Source organism: Ambystoma mexicanum, chromosome 9, assembly GCF_040938575.1.
Source record: "Ambystoma mexicanum isolate Mex_15411 chromosome 9, UKY_AmexF1_1, whole genome shotgun sequence".
Taxonomy (NCBI): domain Eukaryota; kingdom Metazoa; phylum Chordata; class Amphibia; order Caudata; family Ambystomatidae; genus Ambystoma; species Ambystoma mexicanum.
In genome coordinates, this window is record NC_090931.1 from 1,527,960,938 (window position 1) to 1,527,987,943 (window position 27,006).

The window sequence follows — 27,006 nt, forward strand, 5'->3', positions numbered from 1 at the left end:
CCGGGAGGATAGCTCAGCGGCAACGTGCGTGCCTTGGAAGCAAGACGACACGAAGCAGCACAGGTTCGATTTCCCTGGGTCAGCGCTTAGAAACCTCTGGGTGTTTAAGCGTATTATAAATACGCAAATTACACAACTAAATAAACAATTTCTTTAACACCGCCTTGATGCCCGCAGGCTGTGTGAGCGCTTTAAAAAAAAAAGTAAACCCTTTTCCTTCTTGGTACTGTATTTATTCTTCCTATTGCTAACATACTGATTTTGTGTCAGGCACGTGTGGTTTATGGAATGGCATTAAAAACTGCTCCAACTGAAACTACTTGGCAGACGGCACATCCAACAGTGCAAGACCAAGACTGTGCAGCACTTGCTTACTGCAGCCTTTCCAAATCAGATTGAAAAGCACACTTAACGGTATGAACGGTATACCGGTATAAACAATGTGACGGTTATTATTGTTCAATTAAGTGGTTCACGGTATCTTTAACGGTATACCGTAATACTGTTACATCCCTAATGCTGAAACACATCATACGCATACCAAGTAAGCTACTCACACATGACAATTGAATAATATTTATTTGTTTCTAGAAAATGAATAAAGCACCACCTATGAATCTCAGTCATTTCGAGGCGCAAGAATTAATCTCTCACCGGACATCAGAGAACAGCCCTGCAACCCACATACACATCACATTTGCGGCAATTGCATTCCAGCAACACATGCACGAAAGGGCACAACTTTGCACACAAATGATCTATGCCCTTGTCACATGACACCTAGGAACCGACCTGCATGCAGAGCTCAGGGTACATCCAATGTACAAGCATCAACACAACAGCAAAGCTACCTTGCATTATCCCTCTCTCCGCAATAACCACCAAGCCCCACCTTCTCATTTAGGTCTGCTAGAGCGCCTGGAGACCATGCAGTTGTCAGCGGAATGTAGTATGACTCCCACTAACATAACATAATGTATTTCCTCTAGGAGGGGGTGCATTAATATGGGTGATGCCACTCTTTAGTCCACATTATCCTATGATATGACATGATATGATATGATATTATTTATAACTCGCTTAATACCCAAAGGTTTCTAAGCGCTGACCCGGGGATCGAACCTGTGTTGCTCCACATCGTCTTGCTTCCAAGGCGAGTATGTTGCCACTGAGCTATCTTCCCACATTATAAGCACTCTCATGTGCACCCTCTCCTAAAGATGCCGTCTGCTGATGCTTTCTGCCTGGCTAACTATCTGCCTAACTCTATCACCCCTTTTTGGGCAAACTCATGGAGAGGCTGGTAATCCCCCAACTGACCTTCCACACTGAAATGGCTGGCTGCCTCCATGACCATCAGTCGGGTTCCAGGGCATACAGAGGGACGGAAACTGCTCTCCTGAACACCAGTGAAGACCTACTCTCTAACATGGACACAAATACCCCCTCTGTTCTGATCCTCCTCAATCTTTCATCTGCCTTTGACACTGTCAACCACCCCATCCTCATAAACCGTCTCCATGATACTGTGAGAACCATGGACAGCGCACTGGCGTGGCTGACCTCCTTCCATTCAAACAGACCCTCCCAATTGTAAATGGGTCCCTTTCTCTACTCCACCTCAATCTCTACCTGTGGCTTCCTTCAGGGCTCTATCCTATCGCAATGGCTCCTCAACATCTACTGGGTCCCTCTGGCCCACTTGATCTCCACCTTCTCCCTGCATTTCCTGTATTATGCAGACAACACACAGCTCTCATTCAAGCTGCCATCCTCTTCCTCCTCCCCCTCCACCCGCATAGCTGACTTCCTGACTGCTATTCAGGCATGGCGCTCTTCCAATGATCTCTGTCTTAATGCCAGTGAGACAGAGACACTTCTCATTGGGACGCCTGCTCCTTGTTCTCCCCCCCCACTTTCTGGCCAGCCTCCTTGGCCCCCCTCCTCTCACCCACCTGTGAGGCAATAAACCTTGGGAACACTTTTGACTCCTATCTCTCTTTCTCACCACACTTCACAGACCTTGCCAAGACGTCCATCTCCTCCGGGGGAACATTCTACATTTCCTCTCCTTTCCCCAGAAGCTCAATGTCTCCAGAGCCCTGGTTCCTTCTAGGCTGGATTACTGCAACAGCATCTTCCTCAATCAGCCTCTTTCTCCCATTGCCCCTTCAACTAATCCAGAATAGGACTGCAAGACTTATCCTAGGCATCAAGCCCAGGGACTGCATCTCTGCAGCCCTAAAATCTCTCCACTGGCTTCTGGTGAACACAAGGATCACATTCAAGACCCTTTGCTTCATCCACAAGGCTGTCTGGGGCCTGGGACCTCTCTACATCCAGCTTTCCCTCCCTAAATACCTCCCGGCCAGAGTCCTTCGGTCCTCTGGCTCCAATTCTCTTCAGGTCAAACGTTTCTCCAAGCAGAGGATCGGAGGTGGATCCCTTTCCTTGGGTGGTGCCTCCCTCTGGAATGGCCTCCCTGCCCCCTCAGACTTGAGCCGGATCTTCTTAAGTTCCAGAAACTTCTCAAGAATGTCCTCTTCTCCCCTTCAATCCTTCTTCCCCTGTCGTGCTAACATTCCCTCTGCAGCTGTGACTGGGGCCTGGTTCCTTCAGAGTCATACAAGGGCCAGAACACACCCCTACCAGTGCCCCCAGCACCAACTGCCAGCACTTGCCCTTGGGCTCCCCTCCCAAGACTAGCCCTAACCTGGTCTTCCTGTCCACTGCACTCATCCTCCCTTGCTCCCTCTCTTTCCCCTTGCACTTGCCACCTTAGGCCCCCCAGCCCTTATCCACCCCCCTCCTTTGGGCACCCCACTCCTGCACTTCTCCCTCTAACACCCCCTGCACTTTTCAACTTGTCTTGTACTTGCACTGTAGGATTGTCACACGGCCAACATAACTTTTTTTGTTGTTTTTCCTTGTACCCCCCCCAACTTGTCTTGTGGCACCTGGAAACACTTGTGGATAGGTGCCATGCAAATGTCCAATAGATAAAATAAATAAATAAATATCCTTTAAAATAACCTCATTTTCAGTAGCCTCTTAAGAAGGCATTTGCCCAATTCTCTTTAGGGACTGGAGCTCGAGATGTTAACATTAAAACAAGGTACATGAGATACCCTTGCCTGCTCTGCTCACTTCCACAAATTCAAATATTTCAGGCTATTTGGTTTGAGTAATCAGGTTGTTTATGTTCCATTTTCCTTCCTTTTCTTGGTTATACCTGAAGGACACGAGATTATGTAGAAGGGCACCTTGGTTCTGTGGGTTATACGTGCTTGACATGAGATTATGTAGGAGGGTGCCTTGGTTCTGTTGTTTATACGTGCTCAACACAAGATTATGTAGGAGGTCTCCTTGGTTCTGTTGTTTTTTATGTGCTCAACACAAGATTATGTAGGAGGGTGCCTTGGTTCTGTTGGTTATACATGCCTGACACAAGATTATGTGGGAGGGCACCTTGGTTCTGTTGGTTATACATGCTCAACACACGATTATGTAGCAGGGTGTCTTGGTTCTGTTGGTTATACGTGCTCGACACAAGATTATGCAGGAGGGCGCCTTGGTTCTGTTGGTTATATGTGCTCGACACAGGATTATGTAGGAGGGCGCCTTGGTTCTGTTGGTTATACATGCTGAACACAAGATTATGTAGGAGGGCTCCATGGTTTTGCTAGTTATACATGCTGGATACGAGATTATGTGGGAGGGCGCCTTGGTTCTGTTGGTTATACGTGCTTGACACGAGATTATTTAGGAGGGTGTCTTGGTTCTGTTGGTTATACGTGCTTGACACGAGATTATGTAGGAGGAGGCCTTGGTTCTGTTGGTAATATGTGTTTTACACAAGATTATGTAGGCGGGCGCTTTGGTTCTGTTGGTTATACATGCTCAACACAAGATTATGTAGGAGGGCTCCATGGTTTTGCTAGTTATACATGCTGGATACGAGATTATGTGGGAGGGCGCCTTGGTTCTGTTGGTTATAAGTGCTTGACACGAGATTATTTAGGAGGGTGTCTTGGTTCTGTTGGTTATACATGCTCAACACGAGATTATGTAGGAGGAGGCCTTGGTTCTGTTGGTAATATGTGTTTGACACAAGATTATGTAGGCGGGCGCTTTGGTTCTGTTGGTTATACATGCTGAACACAAGATTATGTAGGAGGGCTCCATGGTTTTGCTAGTTATACATGCTGGATACGAGATTATGTGGGAGGGCGCCTTGGTTCTGTTGGTTATACGTGCTTGACACGAGATTATTTAGGAGGGTGTCTTGGTTCTGTTGGGTTATACGTGCTTGACACGAGATTATGTAGGAGGAGGCCTTGGTTCTATTGGTTATATGTGTTTGACACAAGATTATGTAGGCGGGCGCTTTGGTTCTGTTGGTTATGCATACTCGACACAAGATTATGTAGGAGGATGCCATGGTTCTGTTGGTTATATGTGCTCAACTAGAGATTATGTGGGAGGATGCCTTGGTTCTGTTGGTTATACATGCTTGACACAAGATTATGTAGGAGGATGCCTTGGTTCTGTTGGTTATATGTGCTCAACTAGAGATTATGTGGGAGGATGCCTTGGTTCTGTTGGTTATACATGCTCAACACAAGATGATGTAGGAGGGCACTTTGGTTCTGTTGATTATATGTGTTCGACACAAGATTATGTAGGCGGGTGCTTTGGTTCTCTTGGTTATACATACTCGACACAAGATTATGTAGGAGGGTGCCATGGTTCTGTTGGTTATATGTGCTCAACTAGAGATTATGTGGGAGGATGCCTTGGTTCTGTTGGTTATGCATACTCGACACAAGATTATGTAGGAGGATGCCTTGGTTCTGTTGGTTATATGTGCTCAACTAGAGATTATGTGGGAGGATGCCTTGGTTCTGTTGGTTATACATGCTCAACACAAGATGATGTAGGAGGGCACTTTGGTTCTGTTGATTATATGTGTTCGACACAAGATTATGTAGGCGGGTGCTTTGGTTCTCTTGGTTATACATACTCGACACAAGATTATGTAGGAGGGTGCCATGGTTCTGTTGGTTATACGTGCTCGACACAAGATTATGTGGGAGGGCGCCTTGGTTCTGTTGGTTATACGTGCTTGACACAAGATTATGTGGGAGGGAGCTATGGGTCCGTTGGTTATACGTGCTTGACACAAGATTATGTAGGAGGGTGCATTGGTTCTGTTCCTTATCTCTCAGATCATAAAAGCAAAGGGTAAAGAGCGTACTCCTTTCTTGTAACTTTGATTGTAAGTTTCACAAGTTTAGAAAATGAGCACTATATTATTTAGGCAGGGAGGGCAGACATGCCCCAGGGTGAGCTGCCCATTGAGCAGCCTGTGAAGGTCTCTTTAACTGATCTCCGGCTGATGAAATCACATTCTCAAGACTTTCCTTTTCACATCCTTCTTTCCTTCCTCCCTCCTCTGCCAATCTCACAGTCGCTGTGACTGGTGACCAGGGCCTTTATGTGTGCTCGGGACCCTGGCCTCCCACACCCAATCGCCTCGGCCTCTGCCTACACACAGCCCTTGCCTTGGGACTTACTTGCCTTCGCCGCTGAAGGCATGGACTTACCCATTTATTATTACAGTTTAAAGTTCCCTAGCACTTCCTGCACTAGCATACATGCCAATCCTTCCGATTTAGGCGGGAGACTCCTGAATTTTCAGTGGAAAATATAGCTATTTTTCACATTCTCCCACATAATATTACTGTAGCCCCAATGCATTCCTATAGGGAAATCGAGGTCTACCTCTCAGGTGGCTCTGAATGTTGGCATTTATGCACTGGGCACTTATATAGGGTCGGACTGGGCCATAAAATGGTCTCGGCGCCAATGAAAAAGTGGCCCACAGTTGCAAATGGCTATTCGTTCCTTTTGTGACACTGTTTGAATAGTACCCAAGGGTTAATTTTTAAATAAAATGTGATGTAAATTGTGCATTTTAAAGAATATTTTTCAGCAACACTAGTTAAAACCACTAACTGCATAGTGAAGTAGCTCATAAACTGGCCCACATTGGCGAAAAGTGGCCCAGTTTGACCCAGAAAACTGGACCACACTAGCATTTTATGTGTTTGGTTCGGCCATATCCCCTACCTCCCCCTTACCGTTCTTCCTGCACTTGCACACTCTGAATGTTCAAATGGCCTAGTATGTGCGGTGTGTGACCCTCGCAGGGGTATTGCCCCTTTAAGATGGCCAGTGTTATGTGTGGTCCTCCCATGTGTATTGCCCTTTTAAGGTGGGCCATGACTAGCTAATAAAAGGAGCAATTGCAGGCACGCATGCAGACTGCAGAAGGGAAGGACTGAGTCTGTGGGCCTCATTACAAGGACGGTGGTGGACCAAGGTGCTATTAGCTATTAGGTGCTATTAGCACCTTGGTCCATGCCGGTAAAATACAGGCACCGCCTTGGAGGAAAGGGGAATTACCGCCCTATTCCAAGGTTGGTGGGGCAGTAATTCCCCCTTCCCCCATTGCCCTTCCCATTTTTGCCCCATAGTGCATAATGGGAATGGGGAAGGTGGTAATTACGGCACCGCAAATTGCGGTACCATAATTAGCTCCCTGGTCCCTTTGCGGGTTGGTTTTTAACGCCTGCAAAAAGCAGGCGTTAAAGTCTCCAACCCGCAAAGGGACCTCGTAGTAAGGCGGTAAGGGTTAACGGTCACCGGTATCATTAACGGTGACCGTTAACCCTTACCACCGTCCGTGTAATGAGGCCCTGTGTCTCATTTAGGCCTGCAGGCCCCTACAGTGTGATCAGGCCCTGATGCTGTGGGACCCTCTTGTCAGCAAGGTGGCTAGGGTCCACATGGCATGGGTATGGCTCGCCCTGTCCCCACCTAAGACCGGTGCCCCCCAGGATGCCCGACGCACTGGGCCTCAAAGGTGCTGAGCTCTGTAGCACTAAGGGGGCATGCGGAATGCCAGTAGTCAGCACCCATAACAGTAGGTTCATCTTTTATCCTTCAGTGCATTGTTTTCTATCCCTTGTTCCCTCCCTGTTGCCCTGTGGGGGCTTTGAAACACAATGTACTTGTATAAGCGCCTAACAAAGGCACAATAGATACATTAAATAAATTTGGATTCCCCTCAGCCCCTCCCACTGTCCCGAGGTTCACTAGACGCCCCGGAAGTGGAGGAGCATGATATGTGTCAAGGGATGCAGGATGCCACAGCATGCCAGATGCCATAGCAAAACAGATCTTACCTGTAGCATGTTAGCACCTTCCAACACATGAAAAGGTGAAATAACAGCTGCTGAAGCAACGTGGGATATTGTAGATACGTTAAACAAAAATCAAAAGACTTTCGCTTTTTTTGCGGTCTCTTCACTAGATGTGCTCTGCTGATAAAGCTTTGCGATGTTGCGCATGCTGCGTCCTGAGGTCTCCTTTTCTGCGCATGCTCTGGTGATTAGTATCTCGCCTCCCGGTCACGTGATTCTAGTCTCTCCTTCTGGTCATGTGATTAGTGCCCCGCATTCTGTTCTGCGCAGCCGCAGTCCTGTCCCGCCTTTCACTCTCTCCCATTTTTCGGGATCACAAGTGGAAAGCACCCCCACTCCACAAGATCCCAGGGAGAGATCGACCAACGATCATTCACTGGGGAGAAATACAAACAAGATCAGGGGCACGAACCCCCTTTATTATCACTGGGGAGAAACCCATCCGCAGCCAGTGGAGTAACATCTCTCCAAGGTCACCCGAGAGCCCTGTGGGAGGTGCCTGGACAGGGCCCAGATGAGGTGAGTGGCCCTTGGTGAGGATTTCTGGGGGCCCGTGGTCTTTGCGGCCACCTGGACCCATTGCAGCCATGCCTGGCCTTTTAGCAAAGAACACATTGGATTATGGGAGTTTTAGTTTCACGTGTCCCATTAAATAAATATGGGTCTCTAAAAGCCCATCTTCCCAGCATGCACTGTACTGTTGGCTAAATAAACAGCACTGGCTGGAGGTGACCTTTGTGACATGGGGCCAGTTGCCAGCAAATCAGCGCTTATTTTTGTATTTTGCATTTACTCAAGAGAAAGGAGAACCTCTCAATGAGAAATATTATAAGTATGGTATGAGAGCCTAGAGCAGAGCAATACCTTAACGAGGTGCTTTACAGTGGTAGTTAGTGAATAGTGAGCAAGAAACGGCCCCCACTCGTATCTCAAGTTCCTCAGAACTACTTCTCTCCACTTCAGACTCTCTTCTGTTTCCATCCCCCGTGATCTCTATGTTGCCTTTGATGCTGCTGATTAACCCACCCCCCCTACATGCCCCCACTCAACACCCTCCCCATGCTGTCAGTCACCTCACTCTCCTTCACACCCTGTCTCCCCACCTTCCGCAAGCTGTCAATCACACCACCCTCCTACACACACTCTCAGGCCCCTCTCCTTCGTCCCCCTCTAAAATGGGATGGGCCTCATCACGAGTTGGGCGGTAGCACCGGCGCTAAAAGCCCTACCGCTGAACCCCCCGGTGCTAATAGTGCCGGATCACGGGTTCGGCGGAACGGGTATTGCCCATTCCCCAATGAGCCCATTCGTGAATTCCCCATTCCCCATTGGGCTCAATGGGGAAATTTCGCGCTCATACCGCCGGTGGATTTCCCGCCGGCGATAAGAGCGGGAAATTTCAGCGGATTTCCCCCCAGCTCAGAGCTGGAGAGAAATCCGCCAAGGCCATGATCTGGCGGACCTTAAATGCGGCGGTAATAGCGCTACTGCCGTATTTAAGGGTTACCGCCAGACTTGTGATGAGGCCCATACTGCTCTGCCCTTTACTAGATCTCCTCCAACCTCTTGCACTGTTCCTTCTCCACCTCCACCCATCCCTCAGTGTGGGTTCCCAAGGGATCTGTTGTTGGCCCCCATCAGCTGAGTGGAAATTCAAGTTCTAGTGGAGTGATAGATTAGGTGGGGCAGATTGTACATCAGTTCAATGGTCTGATCTTGGCAGCCACGTCAGTAAAGGGTTCTGCCTGTTTTCATCGAGTAATTTACTTTTCTGAAATTACCTTGTGGAATCTTTTGTTTTTTCTTTTAATGGGAGTGGGGAGGCTTGATCCTCCGCCCACCCTGCCCCTACTCTTCCCACTCTCTTGTGCCCCCCAAACATACACATACCTTGTGTTTCCCACCACAAGGAACATTTCAGCAAAGTAAATTATTGTGATGTAATGTACTTTGATGATGAAACAGTGTACGCAGTAGAGTTATTGACCGACTGAAACTGTGTATGCAGTCCAAGAAGATCCCTGGTTGTGAGACGTGGTAGATGGGAGACGAAGCTGGGGGAAGGTTGTTGGTGAGGGCAGGATGAGTGAGTTGTTGGGAGTGGAGGGGTATCTTAAGTCCTAGGGTTTAAATTTTCCAGCAAATATGGGATAGTCCCATTGGACTCAATGGTAATGGGGAGGACGGATGCACCGGCACTGTGTTCAACAGTGCTGGTGCATCCGTCATGGTCTGCGAGTGGGTGCAGAACTCGTAGTTTGCCGGTCCAGAAACAACGGTACCGGCAAGCTTACCAGTACTGTTGTTTCTTGAGCGGCAACCTCGTAATGAGGCCCATTGATTTCACAGTTCATTATCCCATAAACATAGGCGTGGATATAAAGGACTGAAAGGTCTGGGAGCCCCTCTACTGATAACGAACATGGCCAAATAACCTGTTATATGGGAAAGTGCCCACTCGGGAGGGTCTACAACCACGTTTTAGCTCATTGTACCTTTCACAGAGGAGAAATATCCATTTCCATATCAGTCTTTGTCCCACCCACAAGGGCAGCCCAGCACCGAAATGCTATGGCAATTCTTCTCTGAACAAGAGTACCAACAGCAACCCCAGACACGTGTTTCGGCCTAGTCAGGCCTCATCAGTGAGGTGTAGCTGTGCCTCTCTAAGCACAGTGAGCAAGCAGTCTGTTAGGACTGATTTATTTTCGATACTCTGACCTGAGGGACAGATGTATTTATTTATTTATTTATGCTTATAACGCGCATGTCACAGCCCCGAGGACATAGTAGCACTAACAAAATGTACAACATACAATCATAACAGATAAAAACTGTACCTAGGAATGAAGTAGGGCCCTTAGCCGAGCCTGGCCCGGGAGCAGAGCTGATGCTAAACTGGAATTCATTCAGACAGCCTGGCTTTCAGGTCCTTCTTTAATGTAGAGAAGGATTGGCATAGCCTCAAATCGAGAGGCAGCACATTCCAGCTCTTAGGGGCAGCATAGGCAAATGACCCCTGGTTGACCCCTATTAGTTTAGACCACGGTGTGCTGAGTAACCCCACATTATTAGATCTTAATGGCCTCCTAGCCGGCAATCATGCAAGGCGTTTGGATAGGTAGGATGGGCTTAGTCCATATAGGCATTTGTGTGTAATAGACAATAGGCAGAAAGTCACTCTACTCGCTATAGATAGGTAGTCAGTGAAGTTCTCTCCTAGCATATGAGACATGTTCACGCTACCTCAGGCCTTTTAATGTTCTGACTGCATTTTTCTGAATCATCTGGAGACGCATGATTTCTCCTTTCCCTACGCCCTGCTGCAGACTTGCCCCGTAATCCAATTTGGCACCTATAATGGCCCTAGCAATGGAGGCACAATTATCCTGTGACAGAAAAGGTCTCACCTGGGCGACCAATTTGAGGTAATAGGAGGTGGACGAAACCAGAAAGCTCACATGAGCCTTCATGTTCAGCTCCTGGTCAATCATCATCCCTAATGTCTTCACTTTCGAGATGTGTAGAAGGCCAACCTGTTTTGTGACAGGGACAACCCTGGGAGCTGTGGCCAAACCAGTTCAAGGTAGCAGTGATGAGAGGTCTAAGCTAAGTCTCAAGAGTTGGTGTGCTTGTAAAGGGTTCACAATGAGTACACACAACGGGAGTCACAAATTATACTTAGACAGTATATATATGCAGTCACTAGAGTAGGGCATAATACAGATCAAACCCCTGCAAAGGAAAGTATAGATTAGTTTATGCACTACAGGTCCACAGAGAATTAACCCTAGCTTCAAAATCCCTTCCCTAAGTTATCTTGGGCCTTATGCCCAAAAGTTCAGGAAAAGGTTGACACAGTTTGTAATGCTGGACAAAATGAAGGTAGGGTCTCTGGTGTCCAGTGGACGATTCCACGGGTTAGAGGACAAGTTATTCTAACTAACAAAAGTGTCCCCAAATTTTCAAAGACTTGCGTGAGCAAGCAATGGCAAAGCCAACATATTGTAAACATTTTAGAAAAGTTACCAAAACTTTTAAAGGGAGTTTAGGGGCAGGTAAGAACCACTGTAACTCACCCCCCACCCCCGTACTCCGATTCTTCACAGGACTTGGCAGGTCAATGGAAGAAGGTCGGAGGTTGCTTTTCCCGCCATCAGCCTCTGTCCTTGATTTGCAGGGGTTGCAGGTTCGAGCAGATCTCTGGTCTGTGTCTTTGGCTAGTGCAAGGACTCTCGGAGGCAGAATGCAGAAAAACATGATGCAGGACCCCTCTCAGGACTGGACTTGACTCGGGTAAGCTGCTTCGTACAGTGGTTACTGTAGCACAGCTACGCAAAGGGACTTGCTTGTTACGGTCAGGCTTTCCCTCCTGTCTCTGGTCCCCTTGAAGCTAGGAATCTGAAGTTTCGCTGAGGTAAGTCTAATACGACAAACTGAGGATCCCCCCAGTTCCAGGCAGATGTCAGGAATGGTTGTTCCCTCCACTCCATGGGTCACCGCTCCCTCACAGGACTGCTGAAGATCGACAGCAAGACAGAGCTCTTCCAGGACAGCAGCAGAGGTTGGTCGCCAGGCCTCCTTCAGATGGGTCTCCGGTCTCCAAATGGATCTCACAGCTGAACAGGAGTCTTGGCTCCTTCAGGTTTCTCTAGGATCTCTCCAGAGTCTCCAGAGTGGGTGCAGGGGTCCTCTTCCTATCCCAAAATCCAGGTAACATCAGAAACTCCCACTAGCCAATAGCAGAATTAGCCCCACACACACCCCAGCAGTGGTTCATTCAGGACCACTGGCGGGAACACTCATGCATATCACTCAGACACACTGAAACCAGTTTGTGGATTGGGACCAGACAGTCCCAGCCCTCATCCTGCCAACAAACACACATAGCCCCCCAGTAACCCGCCAAAAGCCTCTGGTTTCCTGGGCACTGGAAGTCCATATAAGGATTTTCTTCATCTCACAGGGCAGGAAGAAGGGTAAAGACAAGATGGCCAAAGGACAGGTGAAAAACCATGTGACACAGCCATGTTTGGTCACTAGCCACAGTTAGTAGCCATACGCGTTAAGGCTAAAATCAAAGGCACCCAAAAATTGTAAAAAGTCTCTGTTACCACCAATTTATCCATTTAGCACACCTAGAGTAACCAAAAATCCTCTGAGTATGAATCTAGAGCAAAAACAAAAGTGTACCCCTGTTGTGCTGCATTGTAAGATGCATTGTAGAATGATAAGAAGTTACCACAAGTGATAACAAGTTCCTAAAAGTAGTAAATAAGTAACAAGACTAAGGGAAACAATGTTTCCTAGCACTGACAGCCTGAAGCACATGTCAGTTTCCCAATTACAGATGAGCAAAAGACATTGTAGGGAAGCTTAAGGCTTCACTGCATTGTAAAAAGTACAGGTCCGGATAAAAAATAAAAGCAAAAAGTAAAGTTTGGGGTTTCATAAAAAATGGAAGGAAAGGTGCAGTAAAGAGAAATCTTTCCTAACAGGGCCCACGTCTGGATTACCCTGGGTAACTTAGGGTGAAACCCAAAGTTCCTAAAATGCACAGAAAGGTCTGGGAGCCCCTCTACCGAGAGCAAAACGCAGGAAAATAACCTGTTCTATGGGAAGGTGCCCTCTCAGGAGGGTCTTCAACCATGTTTTAGCTCACTGTACCTTTCACAGAGTAGAAATATCCATTTGCATATCAGTCTTTGGGCCTCATTACGAGGTATGCGATAGAGGGATAATGGGACCGGTAGAGATGCCGGCCCTGTTATCCCTCTACCGCCCCATTACGAGGTTTCCTCGCGGGACCCGCTACCAGGCGTCCTTAGCGGGTCTTGCAAGCAGACCAGGATGCAAACAACGGGCCCGTCATTAACGGGCCCATTGTTTGCATCCTCCCCATCCCCATTGATCCCTAGGGGGGCTCAAATGGGAATGGGGATGTACCGGGTCCGTGTTCCCGGGATGGGGAATTACTGGGCCCTCCAAGGTCGGAATGGCTGGTACTTCCCCAAACCCGGACCCGGTTCCCGGAATGGGGGTAGCCATGCCACAAAAAGCCGCACCGAAATGCTAGGGATATGCAGGATCTTAAACAGAAGACCTTGTTGTGGGATAGAAACAATAATATGGTGAAATTAAATCAGAAGACTTCCCTGGCAAATTATGTTAAGCAGAGTTTTAGGATTAACATGCCCTGCTCTTATATTGTTAACATTAGTAATGCCAAAACTAGAAGATTCACGCTACAACTCTGTTTAGAACAGCTGCCCTCCATGGTTCGGCTGGGTGCAGGGACTCGTACTCCCCTTCATGAGAGACTGAGACTGTGCAGGATCTGGAACAGGGAAATAGAGACCCTGAGGCACCTAATAACAGGGTGCCAAGAAAATGGGGACATCTACAGAAGAAGTTATATGGACTTCATGGATATAGATAATTCAGAGAGTGGTCAGCCACGGGCCCACATATACTCTGGGGAAAATCTGGTTTTACATTGTAGAGTTTATATGTGGGATAGTTCTTATCAATTCTTAAAGTCCATTTTGGTCAATTGTATGTAATCAAGTATTTAATGACTTTCTGTATCTTAGTTGATTTTAAATAATTTACTATTTAGTGACTGTTATCAATTGTTGAATTATGAGCTCTATGAATGATTATTATGATTGATGTTATAAAGTAATTCTGATGTTGTTTTATTTAATTGTTGTCATGTAAAAAGGTTACATTTGTAACCTAAATAACACGTGAATACATTTTTTTTTTTAAAATAAGAAGGTTGGGTAGTTTCCTGGTGGATGCTAAAATAGCTGCCATTAAGAAAGTTAAACAGCAGTACCACAATTGGGTTAAACATCCTAGGTGAAAAATGGGGTCCATGTGTTAATATTGCCACAAAAATATTGTCATACAAAAATATTGCCATATTTCTGCTGCAACAATAAGGCATGGAACCTGCCGGGGGCACCCCTGTAACCTCTGAATTATTATTAAAGGAGCCGGAGACACCCCTGCAACGCCTGCTCCTAAAAAAAAAAAAAGAAAATGATCCCCCCAAAAATATTGCCTATGGCCGTTCCAGATGCCCATATATACGGCGATATTTTACGTTGGGATAATATGTAGTGATACTGAAAATGGTACAGCACGATAGTGAGACCGTGCTGAATATAGTTAAAAAGAAAGATGTCTCCGGCTTCTGCAGGTTATGAGCAATATGGGGACCACCCAAGCAATAGTGCAAGCTAATACGATCTCCAAACAGGACTGGATCCAGTATTTCAAAGCCAAGTTTGGCTCAAAGAAAATAAATCAAGTTACATTTAATCGTCAAAGTTCTTGTGAGGGTAGATGTAGTATGGCCTTCAATAGTAATGACGTTTTAGTTAGAATACAGGGGGCAAGCACGTCTAGAGCCATGGGACCGAATATGCTGCCAAATACCATCTTCAAATCAGCACCTGAGGTATGGCCGGTAATTCTAGATATTTCTTTCAAACAGGTGCAATCGTCAAATGTATTTCCGAAGTCTTGTCAAACCTCATACTTGATCCCAATTTATAAAAAAAGGCCCCTTGCTCAGATTTCCAAAACTACAGGCCCATTCGGATACTGGACGCTGTTGGTAAAATCTTTGCGTCATTGGCGCTGGTGCATTTGGAAAGCTGGGCTACGGAAAATGGTATTATCAAAATATATCAAACTGGCTTCAGGCGAGGACATGGAACATCTTTCAATGGTTTTATTCTGAAATTCATACAAGATCTCGCTTGGGTACGGAAGTATGAGTCCATCTATTCAGCTTCGGATGATCTCACGGCTGCCTTTGATTTGGTAGCCCCGGATAGATTTACGGGCAAAACTTGCAGACCTGAGGGCCTTTCGAGTATACTAATTAGACTCCATGAATATTCTAACATACAAATCAAATTAGATTTGGAAGTTACTTTATTGAGTAAAATCGAGACTAGGATAGGACTGAGGCAGGGGTGCGTTCTCGGCCCAGCCACTTTAGTCTATTCATGGTGGACTTGAGAGAAGTATTAGAGCAGGCTTCATTTGTGACCCGCAAGTTAGGCGAGCAGCGCATATGCTGGATTTCATATGCGGATGACTTTGGTATTCGACTGTACCAGCATAGGCCTACAGAGGGTTCTCTTCACCGTTTGCCAGCTATGCCTTGGCAAACGGCTTGCAAATCAATCTGCAATAAACTAAAATCTTGCAATGTTCAACTGTCAAAAAATCGGTCAAATTGACTTGGGCAGTAAAAAATGAACGACTAGTTAAGGTGGATAATTTAATCTACCTAGGTTATCCAGTAATGAGTACGCCAGTAATGTATAACCTTTGGATCTTTTTAAGAAATAAAGCTATTGCAATTGCGGGACAGCTAAGGAAAAGGTATTTATTCTTCGCTTATTGGGCGCTTATACAGTAAGTAAATTCTGTTTCAAAGCGCCCACAGGACAACAGGGAGCGACCATGGAAATGAAATGCATTAAAATACATAAACATATTAAATATAGTGGATGGAAAAAAGGACAAATGTACTATGACTTGTGAGTATTCAGAACATGCAAGTGCAGCAGGGAAGAGGGGAGTGGGGGTAGGTGCTGGGGTGTCTGTGCTCGTGGGTGAGCCACAGATGAGGTACAGGGTATGTGCTACATGGCCTGGAGCCGCGTTGGGTGGAAAGTGCGAGCCTCTAGGGCAGAGGGAGTGCTGAGGCAAGTTCTGAGGTAGACAGAGGCTGGGGCGATTGGGTGTGGGAGGTCAAGGGCCAGAGGATGCATAAGGGCCCAGGACACCAATCACAGCAACTGTGAGATTAGCAGAGGAGATAAGAATGGAAGGAGGAGGAAAAGGAGAAAGTCTTGAGGAGCTTCCGGAATTTAAGAAAGTCATGCTCAAGACGCAGGGGGACGGGGAGGCTGTTCAATAGGAGGAAGCCAGCTGAGGAAAGCGATCAACCTCCTGCCCTCTGTTTAGCAAAACTCTTTACACACAAAGAGCTGGTGCCAGAGGAACATAGAAGTCTAGAGGGAGATTATTTAGTAAGAGAGAGTTGCAGATAGGGTGATCCCCGGCCCCAGACAGCCTTGTGGATGATGTAGAGGGACTTTGATTTAATCTGTGCAGCAACTGGGAGCCAGTGAAGATTTTTTAGGGCAGGAGAGATGAAGTCCCTGGACTTAAGGCCAAGGATATGTCTTTCTGCCCTATTCTGGATTAGCTGGAGGGGTCGCAGAGTGAAAGAAGAAAGATTCAGGACCCTAGATAGAACTACGGCTCTGGTAACATTGAGCTTCTGATTGAAAGTAAGAAAAGGGAGAAATCCTTTGAGAAGAACTGAAAGTGGGACTTCTTGGCAATGTCCTGAGTGTGAGGGAGGAAGGAGAGAGAGGAGTCGAAGATAGCTACAAGGTTTCTAGCTTCAGAAGAAGGAGTCGGGGGAGAGCCCATCGAAGAACGCCAGAGTGAAGGGAAGAAGGAGGGAGCATGGATCCCAATGGGAAGGATCTCCGTTTTTATGCCATTGAGGCAGAGATCGTTGAAAGTGCATCAGGACTGGATGGCAGATATGCAGTCTGGGATGATGCACCACTCGTCAACCACTATGTAAATTTCCAACATTCAGCAGATGATTTGACCTGGTGGATTGTGGACACTGTCGAAAATTCCTCCAATGTCCTAATGAGTCTCCTGTCCAAAGAAGCCAGATGGATACACAGGCTTGACTCTATTCACAATGGTTTAAACAAAGATTTGACACCACCTGCATAACCTGCACAGAGCCACTTGGTACCCAGTGGCACACCTGGAATCTCCTTGTTTCTTCTACTTCGGCTACGTACAGGCCCCTTTGTCCAGCATCTGATCTCATTAATCTCATTTGACATCTGTAGCATGGGTTTTCCCACCCCGGACAGCATGCAGCCTGTCATGCTGTGGCTGTGGCAGCTCCACACGCAGTCTAACATTTTTCAAGGCAGCCACCGCCTGTTTCTCCTCTCCTTTTCCTTCTTTTGCAATAATACTTATACCCCAGACTTTGATTCTCTTGAACCATTCTGCCCCTCTGGGTTCCAGACTGGTCACAACTTGCCCATATATTCCAACATTTAGTAACTAATGATTTAGCAGTCATTCACAGTAAAGATTGCCAGCCTCTCTGGCACGATCATGTATCACTCGGTATCGGTTGTACCACATCCCTTGCGAACTTCGCTTGTTCATCAGGACATACCTCACAGTACGAATACAAAAATTCCAACTCAAGCCCAGCCCTTATGTGACGTACCTTCTCGAAACACGGGCCGGCGTTCCCATCACTATGGCAACACGCCCTTGAGCCCTGGTACATCTTACATTGCGAGCACATAATTGTAACCAAGCTCAGCTCTTTCGCGACGCACCTTCAGGGAATGCAACCTAACCATGGAAACCTCCTGTTCCTCTACAGCATGCAGCTGTACGTAATTGACGTCGCACCCGGACGTCTACCTCCACTACGGCGTTGCCATACCAACACCTTTGACTCAGCATTCTTTTTGAAATCCTGACGGTGAACAGCCGCTTCCTGCACTCCAGGTATGTGCGCAGTCAGCATGGACAGCCGCTTTTAAAACCCTGATAGAGAGTGGGCTTTTGGGACACATAGCCCAACAACCGTGGTGAGGAATGACTAGCCTTCACACAAAAAAACTTGAGAAACAACTTTGCCTTTCTTTTTGCCCTTTTTTGTAACAACACCTGGTATGCTGTGAGGACTTTTGATGCCTCGAGGGGGTTTGATTCTGTACACCGACCTGACAAGCCACCCCATCTTAACCATGTGAAGCACCAAGACGTATCCTACCTGCATGCATTTGGTATATGTATGATTGGGTAAGTGCCCACTGTGACACAGTCTCACAAATCTGTCCTTATACCTTTGTGTGCTTTACTGTACATATGCAAAAGATAACACCCGTTTGAGGAAGTAACCCACCCTTCCCTCCCCGCTTTGTTTGTTTGTCTTTTCTCTAGCCAAGGCTCGCTTCTTTGCGATCCGGACACACAGTCCATGCCGAGCCTCTTGTGCAGACATCCTTGACCACCACTTATCCTTGGCGGTCCTTGTCTACCTGCAATCAGCTCTCTACACTTATACCATTCCAGGATTCCAGGTACCATAGTGTATCTATGTTTCAATTTTCCTTGACAATTGTTTTTTTCAATTTGTGCCAGCAACAACCCTGTCTTCACACAGGTTTTTATGTTTCTCTTTGTTCCCACTTTCCTGTTCCTCTTTTGATTTTATTCCACAGTTAGCTAGAGCATATGCCACGACTAACTGATGGTCAAAAGCAACCGATGTTAGACCAAGTATTAGAAGAATCCCAACACATTTGGGAATTGCAGCACACACTGCTCCTGTCCCTGATGTTCATACAGGGTGTGTAGCCTGCGGACCCCAATTTGGATCAGCAGCATGATTCAGTGTTTTAACCTTAGTATATGTCCTATTGTGTGACCTTAGTTTGTTCTTCCCCCTATAGGGTGACCCACCACACCTGCCCTGAGGAAGGCTCAACCACGGATGCCATACATACTGGCACGCCGAAATGTGACTCCATGTCTGGTTCTTTTACCTAAGAAACAGCATTTGTCAACTGGTTTCTGATTTCTCTTACACGTAGGCAGGCAATGAGGTCATGTCTATTAACTAATCATGCCAATACCCTCCACCAACCCACCAGGGTGATTCTTTACTCACCCTGGTAGTCTCTCTGCAGCAGCAATCTGTCTCCTGCAGTATATCCTGGCAACAAACGTTGGAAATGTTCTATAATGATGGTTTGTTTTTTGTGATCAATGTATATAATCTGAATGTTTTGTTTTCTGTCTTTTCTTTTTCCAATATTTCTATTAGGTTTATGTAAAAAAAGACAGAAGTTAAAAGAATTCAACCAAAAAAAACACTTTTTCTTTGTATTAAATTAAGTTTGCACTTTAAGGACTCCTCTTTGGTTTTTTAGGTGACTTTTTGTAGCACTTTCTGTTCTATTTTCCAAAATAACTATAATCAATGGCAAGAGCAATGGTTGTCATAAGCGTGGGTACCTTTTTGTCTGTTTAACGATTAGGTTTTGCCCCTTCTCACGCTTGCACACAGGGGCACCTCTATTGCTTGTATAACTGGTGTAAGAGGGTGAGCAGGAAATTTGAAGAAGAGTTGTATGTTGTCTGCATAACACTGGAAGTTGGGGAGAAGGAGAAGATGAGGCGTGCCAGCTGAGCAAGGTAGATATTAAATAGCCAAGGGGAGAGGATAGAGCCCTGGGGGGCACCACAGGGGGAGAAGGTAGTAGGAGAGGATAAGGTGCTCAGGATGACTTGGGAAGAGCGGTCAGTCTTAAAGGAGGTCAGCCAGTCCAATGCTCATTCTGAGTCTGAGATACCAAGGGTATCATGGAGCCTCTGTATGAGGATGGAATGGTTGAATGTGTCAAAGGCAGTGGGGAGATCGAGTTGGATGAGGGCAGCTGTGGAGTTGGAGTCCAGAGATGCAAGCAGTTCTTCACCAGTGTGCAAAAAAAGAAATTTCCGTGCCTCTGGATGCTCGGAATCCAGATTGATGGTCATGGAGACCACCAACAAGTTCAGTGTGCGAGTTGAGTTGGGGCAAGGCCAGCTTTTCCAGCAGTTTCCCCAGGAAGGGGGTGATGGAAATAGGGTGGTTAATATATATGGCACATTTTCACTGGTCCCTCTAGTTAATTACTATGAAGAAAAATTGTTCCAAACTTCTGCTTGGACTAGAGATGATGCAATCGGGGGTAATTGGTGGGCTTGAGAAATTGGAAGCCTAAATATGAAGAAGGGCTCTTGGTCTACCAAGCTGCCCCCCAATAGTGCTAATAAGATATAAATTGGGCCTGAAATCCCCGACAGCTAGAGCCAACTGGAAATTAATCTCATTCATACAAGAAACACGGGTGCCTCTAGATAGCTCGTTCTATAGTGATTTTGCTTCCTATCTTGATGGATAAACAGTGCAGTGATGCAATGCTGAAGGATTGCTGTTCGGAATTACTGGATGGGTTGGGTTTTACTCTGAATGATCTCACTACACAATCTGGGTGTATACAATTGGCAATGTATAGCGCAGAATGGACTAGAACTATTGAAGTTATTCATGGATATGCCCCTCTATCATATTTAATTCTGGAACATAAATGATTGGCTATTTTAGCACCATATTTGTCTCGCTTTCATAATGCATTTGCATGCAGTACTCTACTAAGGTTTCAAACTATCCTTTTACCGACGAGAGAAATACTAGAGAAAAGAGGACTTGTCCCCAAAGATCAAGCCTACTGCTGACGTAAAAATATTGAAACATGGAAGCATATTTCTTTATTTTGTCCAGCACTTGTCTTTTTTCGTATGCTATATTTGAGACAATCTGTGGATAATATAAACAATGTAGCTAATGATCATTTGTGGCAGAGGTTGGTTGGTCTTGAACCCGCATCAGTAGGGTTAGCAGTGTGGTGTGTTATTAAAATTATGAAATGTTTATACGTTTTAATGTAACTTTTGTGAATGTGTATATATATATGGCATTTTATTTTTTAAGTTTTTGTTTCAAAGTTTGTGAAGGTTGAAGTAATTTAAACATAAGCAAATAAAAAAAAATATAACACACCAAACAATCATAGAAATCATAACAACATCAGCACCCAAGTAACACCGGCAGCTAAGTGATGAAGCCACAGTGGAGTATAGGGCTGAGCGATATATTTTGGAGATACATTAATATATTTTTTTAATCGATATAGGATGAGACTATATAATTAACATTGAGATATATACATTTCTGAAGCTCGTGGATCTGCTTAGAATCACATACTTTGCATAGGCCGACATTTAGTGGTAGGTGCAGAATATTGCATGACTTGTTTTCGAAGTTCAAAAAGGGACATCGACAGGGCGTGTTTTGTAATACTACCCCTAATGTGATGTCTACTGTATTCATGGTCCTTCACATGTCAAGGCCCCTCGGATAGTTTTTTTCTGCTATCGTGGTCAGTCGTTATTTGCCAAGTCTATTGGCTAACGCCATTTCTATTATTGAGTATTAACGTAGTAAGGTTATTTCATCACTACTGCTTCATCATCGTTTGACAATCGACTCTTCAGCGACTTACGACAAATCTCTACGAATTCTGAAGCTTTCGATGACCGTTTTCCTCACAACTCGACGGCTTGCTGGCTTTGGACTACACCAGGCTACGGCCTGTTACAGTAGGGAGAGTGGGGGGTTTTCTCATACTTTCACCCTTCTTAGAGAAGAAGGCTCATTATAAGTTTGGCGGTGCCGGAAAAAAGTGGTGTTAATTCTGTTACCCCACTTTTCTGCACCACCAAACTACAGGTTTGCTGGTGGGGGTTGACTGATTTACCTCCAGTTAAAAGCTGGAGGTAAATCAGGCCCCCACCAGTGAAAAACAGCCAGTATTAACAGCACTGGTATAACCGCTGCCGGTAGTACTGGCAATCCCCCCCATGGAGGACTATGGGGGCCATGGAATGGGGATTTAGCTACCATTGCTGCCACCTGTAATATCCCAGAAATTCTGGGATATCAGGTGCTGGTAACGGTAAGTCCGTTTGTACGTACCCCGCTGGATAGGATACCGGCAAACTTATAATGACCCCCCAATGGTTTTTCTCATCGTTGCCCTCTACACTCAGTGTCGCGCTGCCTTTTCCAAAAATCAGGAAAAATACGCTGTTTACATTTTGTCCATCCTGTAATCGGAGGTACCCGTGCAAGGACATGCATAGTGTGTGCAACCACTGCATTCTAAGCAATCACTCCGAAAAGCGCAGTCCATCTTGTAAACTGTTTTGACCCAAAAACCTAAAAGACAGATGTACTAAATATTGGGCAGTCTACGCCATGCAGGCCTTGGCATTATCAGACACCCCACTGGGCGCCGAGGAGTCCAAAGAAGACAAAGGCAGTTACAGCGCAGATAGAGAAGCCAAGGACATTATGGGTTCCGCCAAATCCCAAGTGCCAGACCCTACCTCCGGTAAGCAGGCCAGCGGCTCTGTGATGGAGACCACACTCAGTGACAAAGGCACACAAAAGCACTCCCACACTTATGACACAACCACCAGTCATGCGTCGACTAAGAATTCGAAACACAGCCCCTCTCTGCTCTCTGACTCGAGCGTCTTTTATCGTCTGTGCCCATGTCTTCACATTCGCTTCATGACTAAACGTTAAAGCAGACTAAGAAATGAAAAAACAGCTACTAACATGCATAAACATACAGTTTATTTGTGTACTGAATGACATGCACCGAAACTGAAATCTTCGACGCACTCTGATGGTGTGCCAAAATCTACACTCACATTATACCCTTCAGTCTGAAAGAGATACTGTAGCCTTTGATTTCCAAAATGCTCCTAGTACAGGGCTAGTAAGGCTACATTTGAAAAGAAATTGATAAAATGTCATGTTTTGTCAACCTTTTTGAGAAAAATCCTGTGAAACAAAAATATTTCCATTTAGAGGAGGATCAACTCCCTGCTAAATGACAATGGCTCCAGTCGCTTAGTCCACTCACAAGTAATTTCATTAGCTAATGATCACCTGGACCAACATCAAAGGGATTGAGGCTTTGGGGACGATGTTTATACTGATGGTCAAGGCCCACTTGACGATCAATTTACCCAGGATCAATATGATGTGGATGACCCAGACATTTGAGTTGCCATCTCCTGAGGACCAGGATCGACCAATTGCTGATCCTCCAATACATGACCAAATTCTGAAGCTTGACCTGCTTATTAAGGCAGCTGATCATTTTAAGATTCAGACGCAAGAGGTTCTACAAGATACAGACTTTGTAGAGGACATTTTTGGGGAAAAGAAGTCTGTTAGCCAGTTCATTCCCTTACTTCAATCAGTGGCTAAACAGATTTAGCCTTCTTTATCCAATCCTTCCCTAACTAGGGCAGTTAATCCCGTGTTACGAATACCTTTTAAACCAGCGCCTTCTGACCCCCCTCTACATTAGGGGACAGCTTAAGCCAGACTCCCTTGTGGTCACAACCACAGGGAAAAGGGTGGGCACACCATTAGTATCTGCAAAGGAACCACCCGAAAAAGAGATCAAACAATGATATGCTCTAGGTAAAAAAGTCCCAACCTCAGCTGCTTATCAAATATGCATCGCTGATAATACCAGCTTGTTAGCTACTTACAATAGGTTACTATGGGACAGAGTACACAACCAACGTGAGGCTGTTACAGAACCTTTATGCACACAGATTTGCTAGAAAGTATCTGAAGGCAAACAAGTTGCCAATTGCATGGTTTTAAATAATTTTTATTTTCTTTTTTTTAATTAAAATGTATTATAAACTTTTTCGTTTACAGTTAGAATGAATGAACCATACATGTGTTACTGTCCAGTATTAATTATCCAATTTCATGCTATTTTGAGCAGATTCTATTTCTTTCAAACAGGGTTGAAGGGGAACACTCTGTGAATCAAGTGGTCCAGGAGATTTGCCTATGCTCCCCCCCACTTCACTTCTGAACAAAGTAATCCACAAGATGCACCAGGAACAGGTCACTCGTATTCCGATCGTGCCAATGTGGGCCCGACAGCCATGGTTTTCGCAGCTACCCAAGAGGTGTCTTTGCGCACCAGTCAAACTACCATGTCCCTACAACATGCTGTCCAAACATCAAGGGACAACACTCCATCCTTGCCCTAAAACACTGAACTTGGCTGCTTGGCTCCTGAGGTAATAGAGTTCGGTCATTAAAACTTGCCACCAAGATGTATGGACATCTTGAAGGAAGTACTTAAATCCAACACACGCCACTGCTATTTCAACAAGTGGAAAGGCTTTGTCATTTGTTGTAGAACGTGCTGCATCAACCCCATTGACTGCTCAACATCATGTATAGTACACTATCTGCTTTACCTTCTGTGGCATGGGATTAGCCTTGAATTCCTTTAGAATTCATCTAGCAGCCCTTTCAGCAAACGCCACCTCTCAAAGTAAGGTGTCATGGTGGAAGGTACCAGTGGTTAAAGCATTTATGGAAGGGGTTAAAAGATTGCACCCCCTCTAATTTCAATTCCAAATTGGACTTAAATGTTGTACTTGCTAAACTCATGTGTCCTCTTTTTAACCAATGCATAAACCAGTCTTAAATATTTAACTTTTATGAATGTGTTTCTTGTAGCCATTACATCTATAAGAAGGGTCAGTGAGCTGCCTCTCAGTTCAAGATTCATTTTTTAAAAAACCTATTTATAAAGACAAAGTGGTCTTAAGAACACATCCACCCTTTTCTCCTAAATGTATATCAAAGTTCCATGTCAACCAGACCATAGAACTGCCAGTGTTTTTTCCAAACCCCAACCAATTCAGCTGAAAAAAGCCTCCATACATTAGATGTTAGGAGAGCTGTAATGTACTACCTAAACAAAACAAAGCCACTAAGAAAAACAGATCAGTTCTTTGTTTCAATAGCCACAGATAGAGAAGGGGATCCTGGGTCTCATTACGAGAATGAAGGTAACCATGCCGCTTTTAGCGGCACGGCTACCCCCATACCGGGTACTGGGTCCGGGTTCCTGGAATGAGGAATTACCAGGCCATTCCAACCTTGGAGGGCCCGGTAATTCCCTTTCCTGGAACCCAGACCCGGTACATTCCCCATTCCCATTTGGGCTCTATGGGAATGGGGAGGATGCTAACAACAGGCCCGTTAATGATGGGCCCGTTGTTAGCATCCTGGACTGCTCGCGGGACCCGCTAAGGACGCCTGGTTTTACCAGGCGTCCTTAGCGGGATCCATGAGCAGACATTGTAATGAGGCGGTAGGGGGGTTAACGGCACCAGCAGCTCTACCGGCGCCGTTAACCCCCTACCGACTGGGTTGTAATGAGCCCCCCTGTCTCCAAGTCATTTATTTCTAAATAGATTGTCAAATGAATTCAGATTTGCTATTCTCTATCCAAGAAAGCTTGACCTTTCATGCCCAGAGCACACTCTACTTGGGGCACAGGTGCAACTCTACCATTTATTGCAAATGTGCCCTTTGCAAAGCTGCAACTTGGAGTTCAAGTCAAAACTTCACACAGCACTACTATTTTGGATACACATTCAAGAGGAGATTCTCAAGTGGCACAGGTGGTGTTAAGATATATTTTTGCCGCTGTACCTTCTAACAACAAACCACCTCCTTCTGCAGGTACTACTTGCTAGTCTACGCAAAGCATGTGATTCTAAGCAGATCCACTAACCTCAGAAGGCATACATTAATTACTGTAATTGTATTTCTGATGCTTGTATCTGCTTAGATTCACATTCTCCCCTCTTGGAGTTGAAGGTACCTAAACATCTTACACCTTTCTTTACTTTCCTGTACTTGTGCATACACTTCAAGCTCCCTCATGTCAGAAACAAAACAATCTGAGGGACCTCGATGCAAGAAGAACCATGAGTACAGTCGATGTCACACGAGGGATAATATCGGTACCAAGGTATATGCTCCAACAGGAAGACGCGAGACAAACATCTTGCCACATTCGGGACATCCTTTTTGCAGAGGTGTCACTCGGGCAGACACATGGACAGGGAATTTGATGGGACTATTGAGAATACTTATTTTGGAAGAATGTTAAATGCCTTCCCTTCATCCCTAAGATTGTGAAATGCTTTGTATTTGGTACATCGTGGAATCAATGCAATCAAACCTCCAAATGTAAATGCTTTCTTTTGTTGGATTTCTGCACAGTATGTCCTTATCGATCTCTACCACTTTCATAAGTGAAAAGGAAGCGTTAACCCACCCTGCCACTACGGAATCTGATTCTGACTCCATTGCTTCATTCAAATACGGAAATACAGAACTTTGCTGGGCCAAAAGATATTTTCTCAGGAATGATAACGCTTTCCATTTGGCCATAATTGACAGAGATAAGAGACCTAGCTCATATCGGATTCATTGTATTTTTGTACCCTGAGAAAGATGCCAGGCTTTTTTTCCAGGAGATTACTTCTAGCACATTCTAAAACATTCAAAAGCACCCTTGTTAATTTCCAGAGAACATTCAGCCACATGGGTTAGAATTGGGACCACCTTCTACTTATAAAAAGCAAGAAGCGGACAGATAGAATATTGTCCATACTTTCAGGAGTTAAACTGGCCTTGTGCTGAAGCCAAACCTCCCAGTCCCGATAGTGTAACCTGCAGAGGAGATGCTTACCCAGTCCTGATAGTGCAGCCTGTAGAGGACATACTTTCCCAGTACATATAGTCCAGCCTGCAGAGGTGATGCTTACCCAGTCCCTATAGTGCACCATGTAGATGACATGCGTACCCAGTCCCTATTATGCAGCCTGTAGAGGACATTATTACCCAGTCCCTATAGTGCAGCCTGTAGAGTACATGCTTACCCTGTCCCTATAGTCCAGCCTGCAGAAGAGATACTTACCCAGGCCCTATAGTGCAGTCTGCAGTGGTGATGCTTACCCAGTCCCTATAGTGCAGCCTGCAGAGGACATGCTACCTGGTCCCTATAGTGCAGTCTGCCGAGGAGATGCGTACCCAGTACCAATAGTACAGCCTGTAGAGGACATGGTTACCCATTCCCTATAGTGCAGTCTGAAGAGGAGATGATTTGCATGTCCCTATAGTGCAGCC

At 45.7% G+C, this 27,006-nt stretch overlaps 2 protein-coding genes across 2 annotated transcripts in view; one reads left to right on the top strand and one right to left on the bottom strand.

The window, feature by feature from the left end:
• The window catches only part of LOC138489431 (zinc finger protein 850-like), a 316,591-nt gene that overhangs the window by 83,697 nt on the left and 205,888 nt on the right, over positions 1–27,006 (bottom strand). Inside the window, exon 3 of the mRNA XM_069617147.1 lies at positions 25,866–25,898. Coding sequence (XP_069473248.1) covers positions 25,866–25,898 — 33 coding nt within the window. The remainder of the gene's footprint in view (positions 1–25,865; positions 25,899–27,006) is intronic.
• LOC138489430 (zinc finger protein 3-like) overlaps positions 7,562–27,006 on the top strand; it is a 42,141-nt gene continuing 22,696 nt past the window's right edge. Inside the window, exon 1 of the mRNA XM_069617146.1 lies at positions 7,562–7,787. The gene's annotated coding sequence lies outside the window, so the exon portion shown is untranslated. The remainder of the gene's footprint in view (positions 7,788–27,006) is intronic.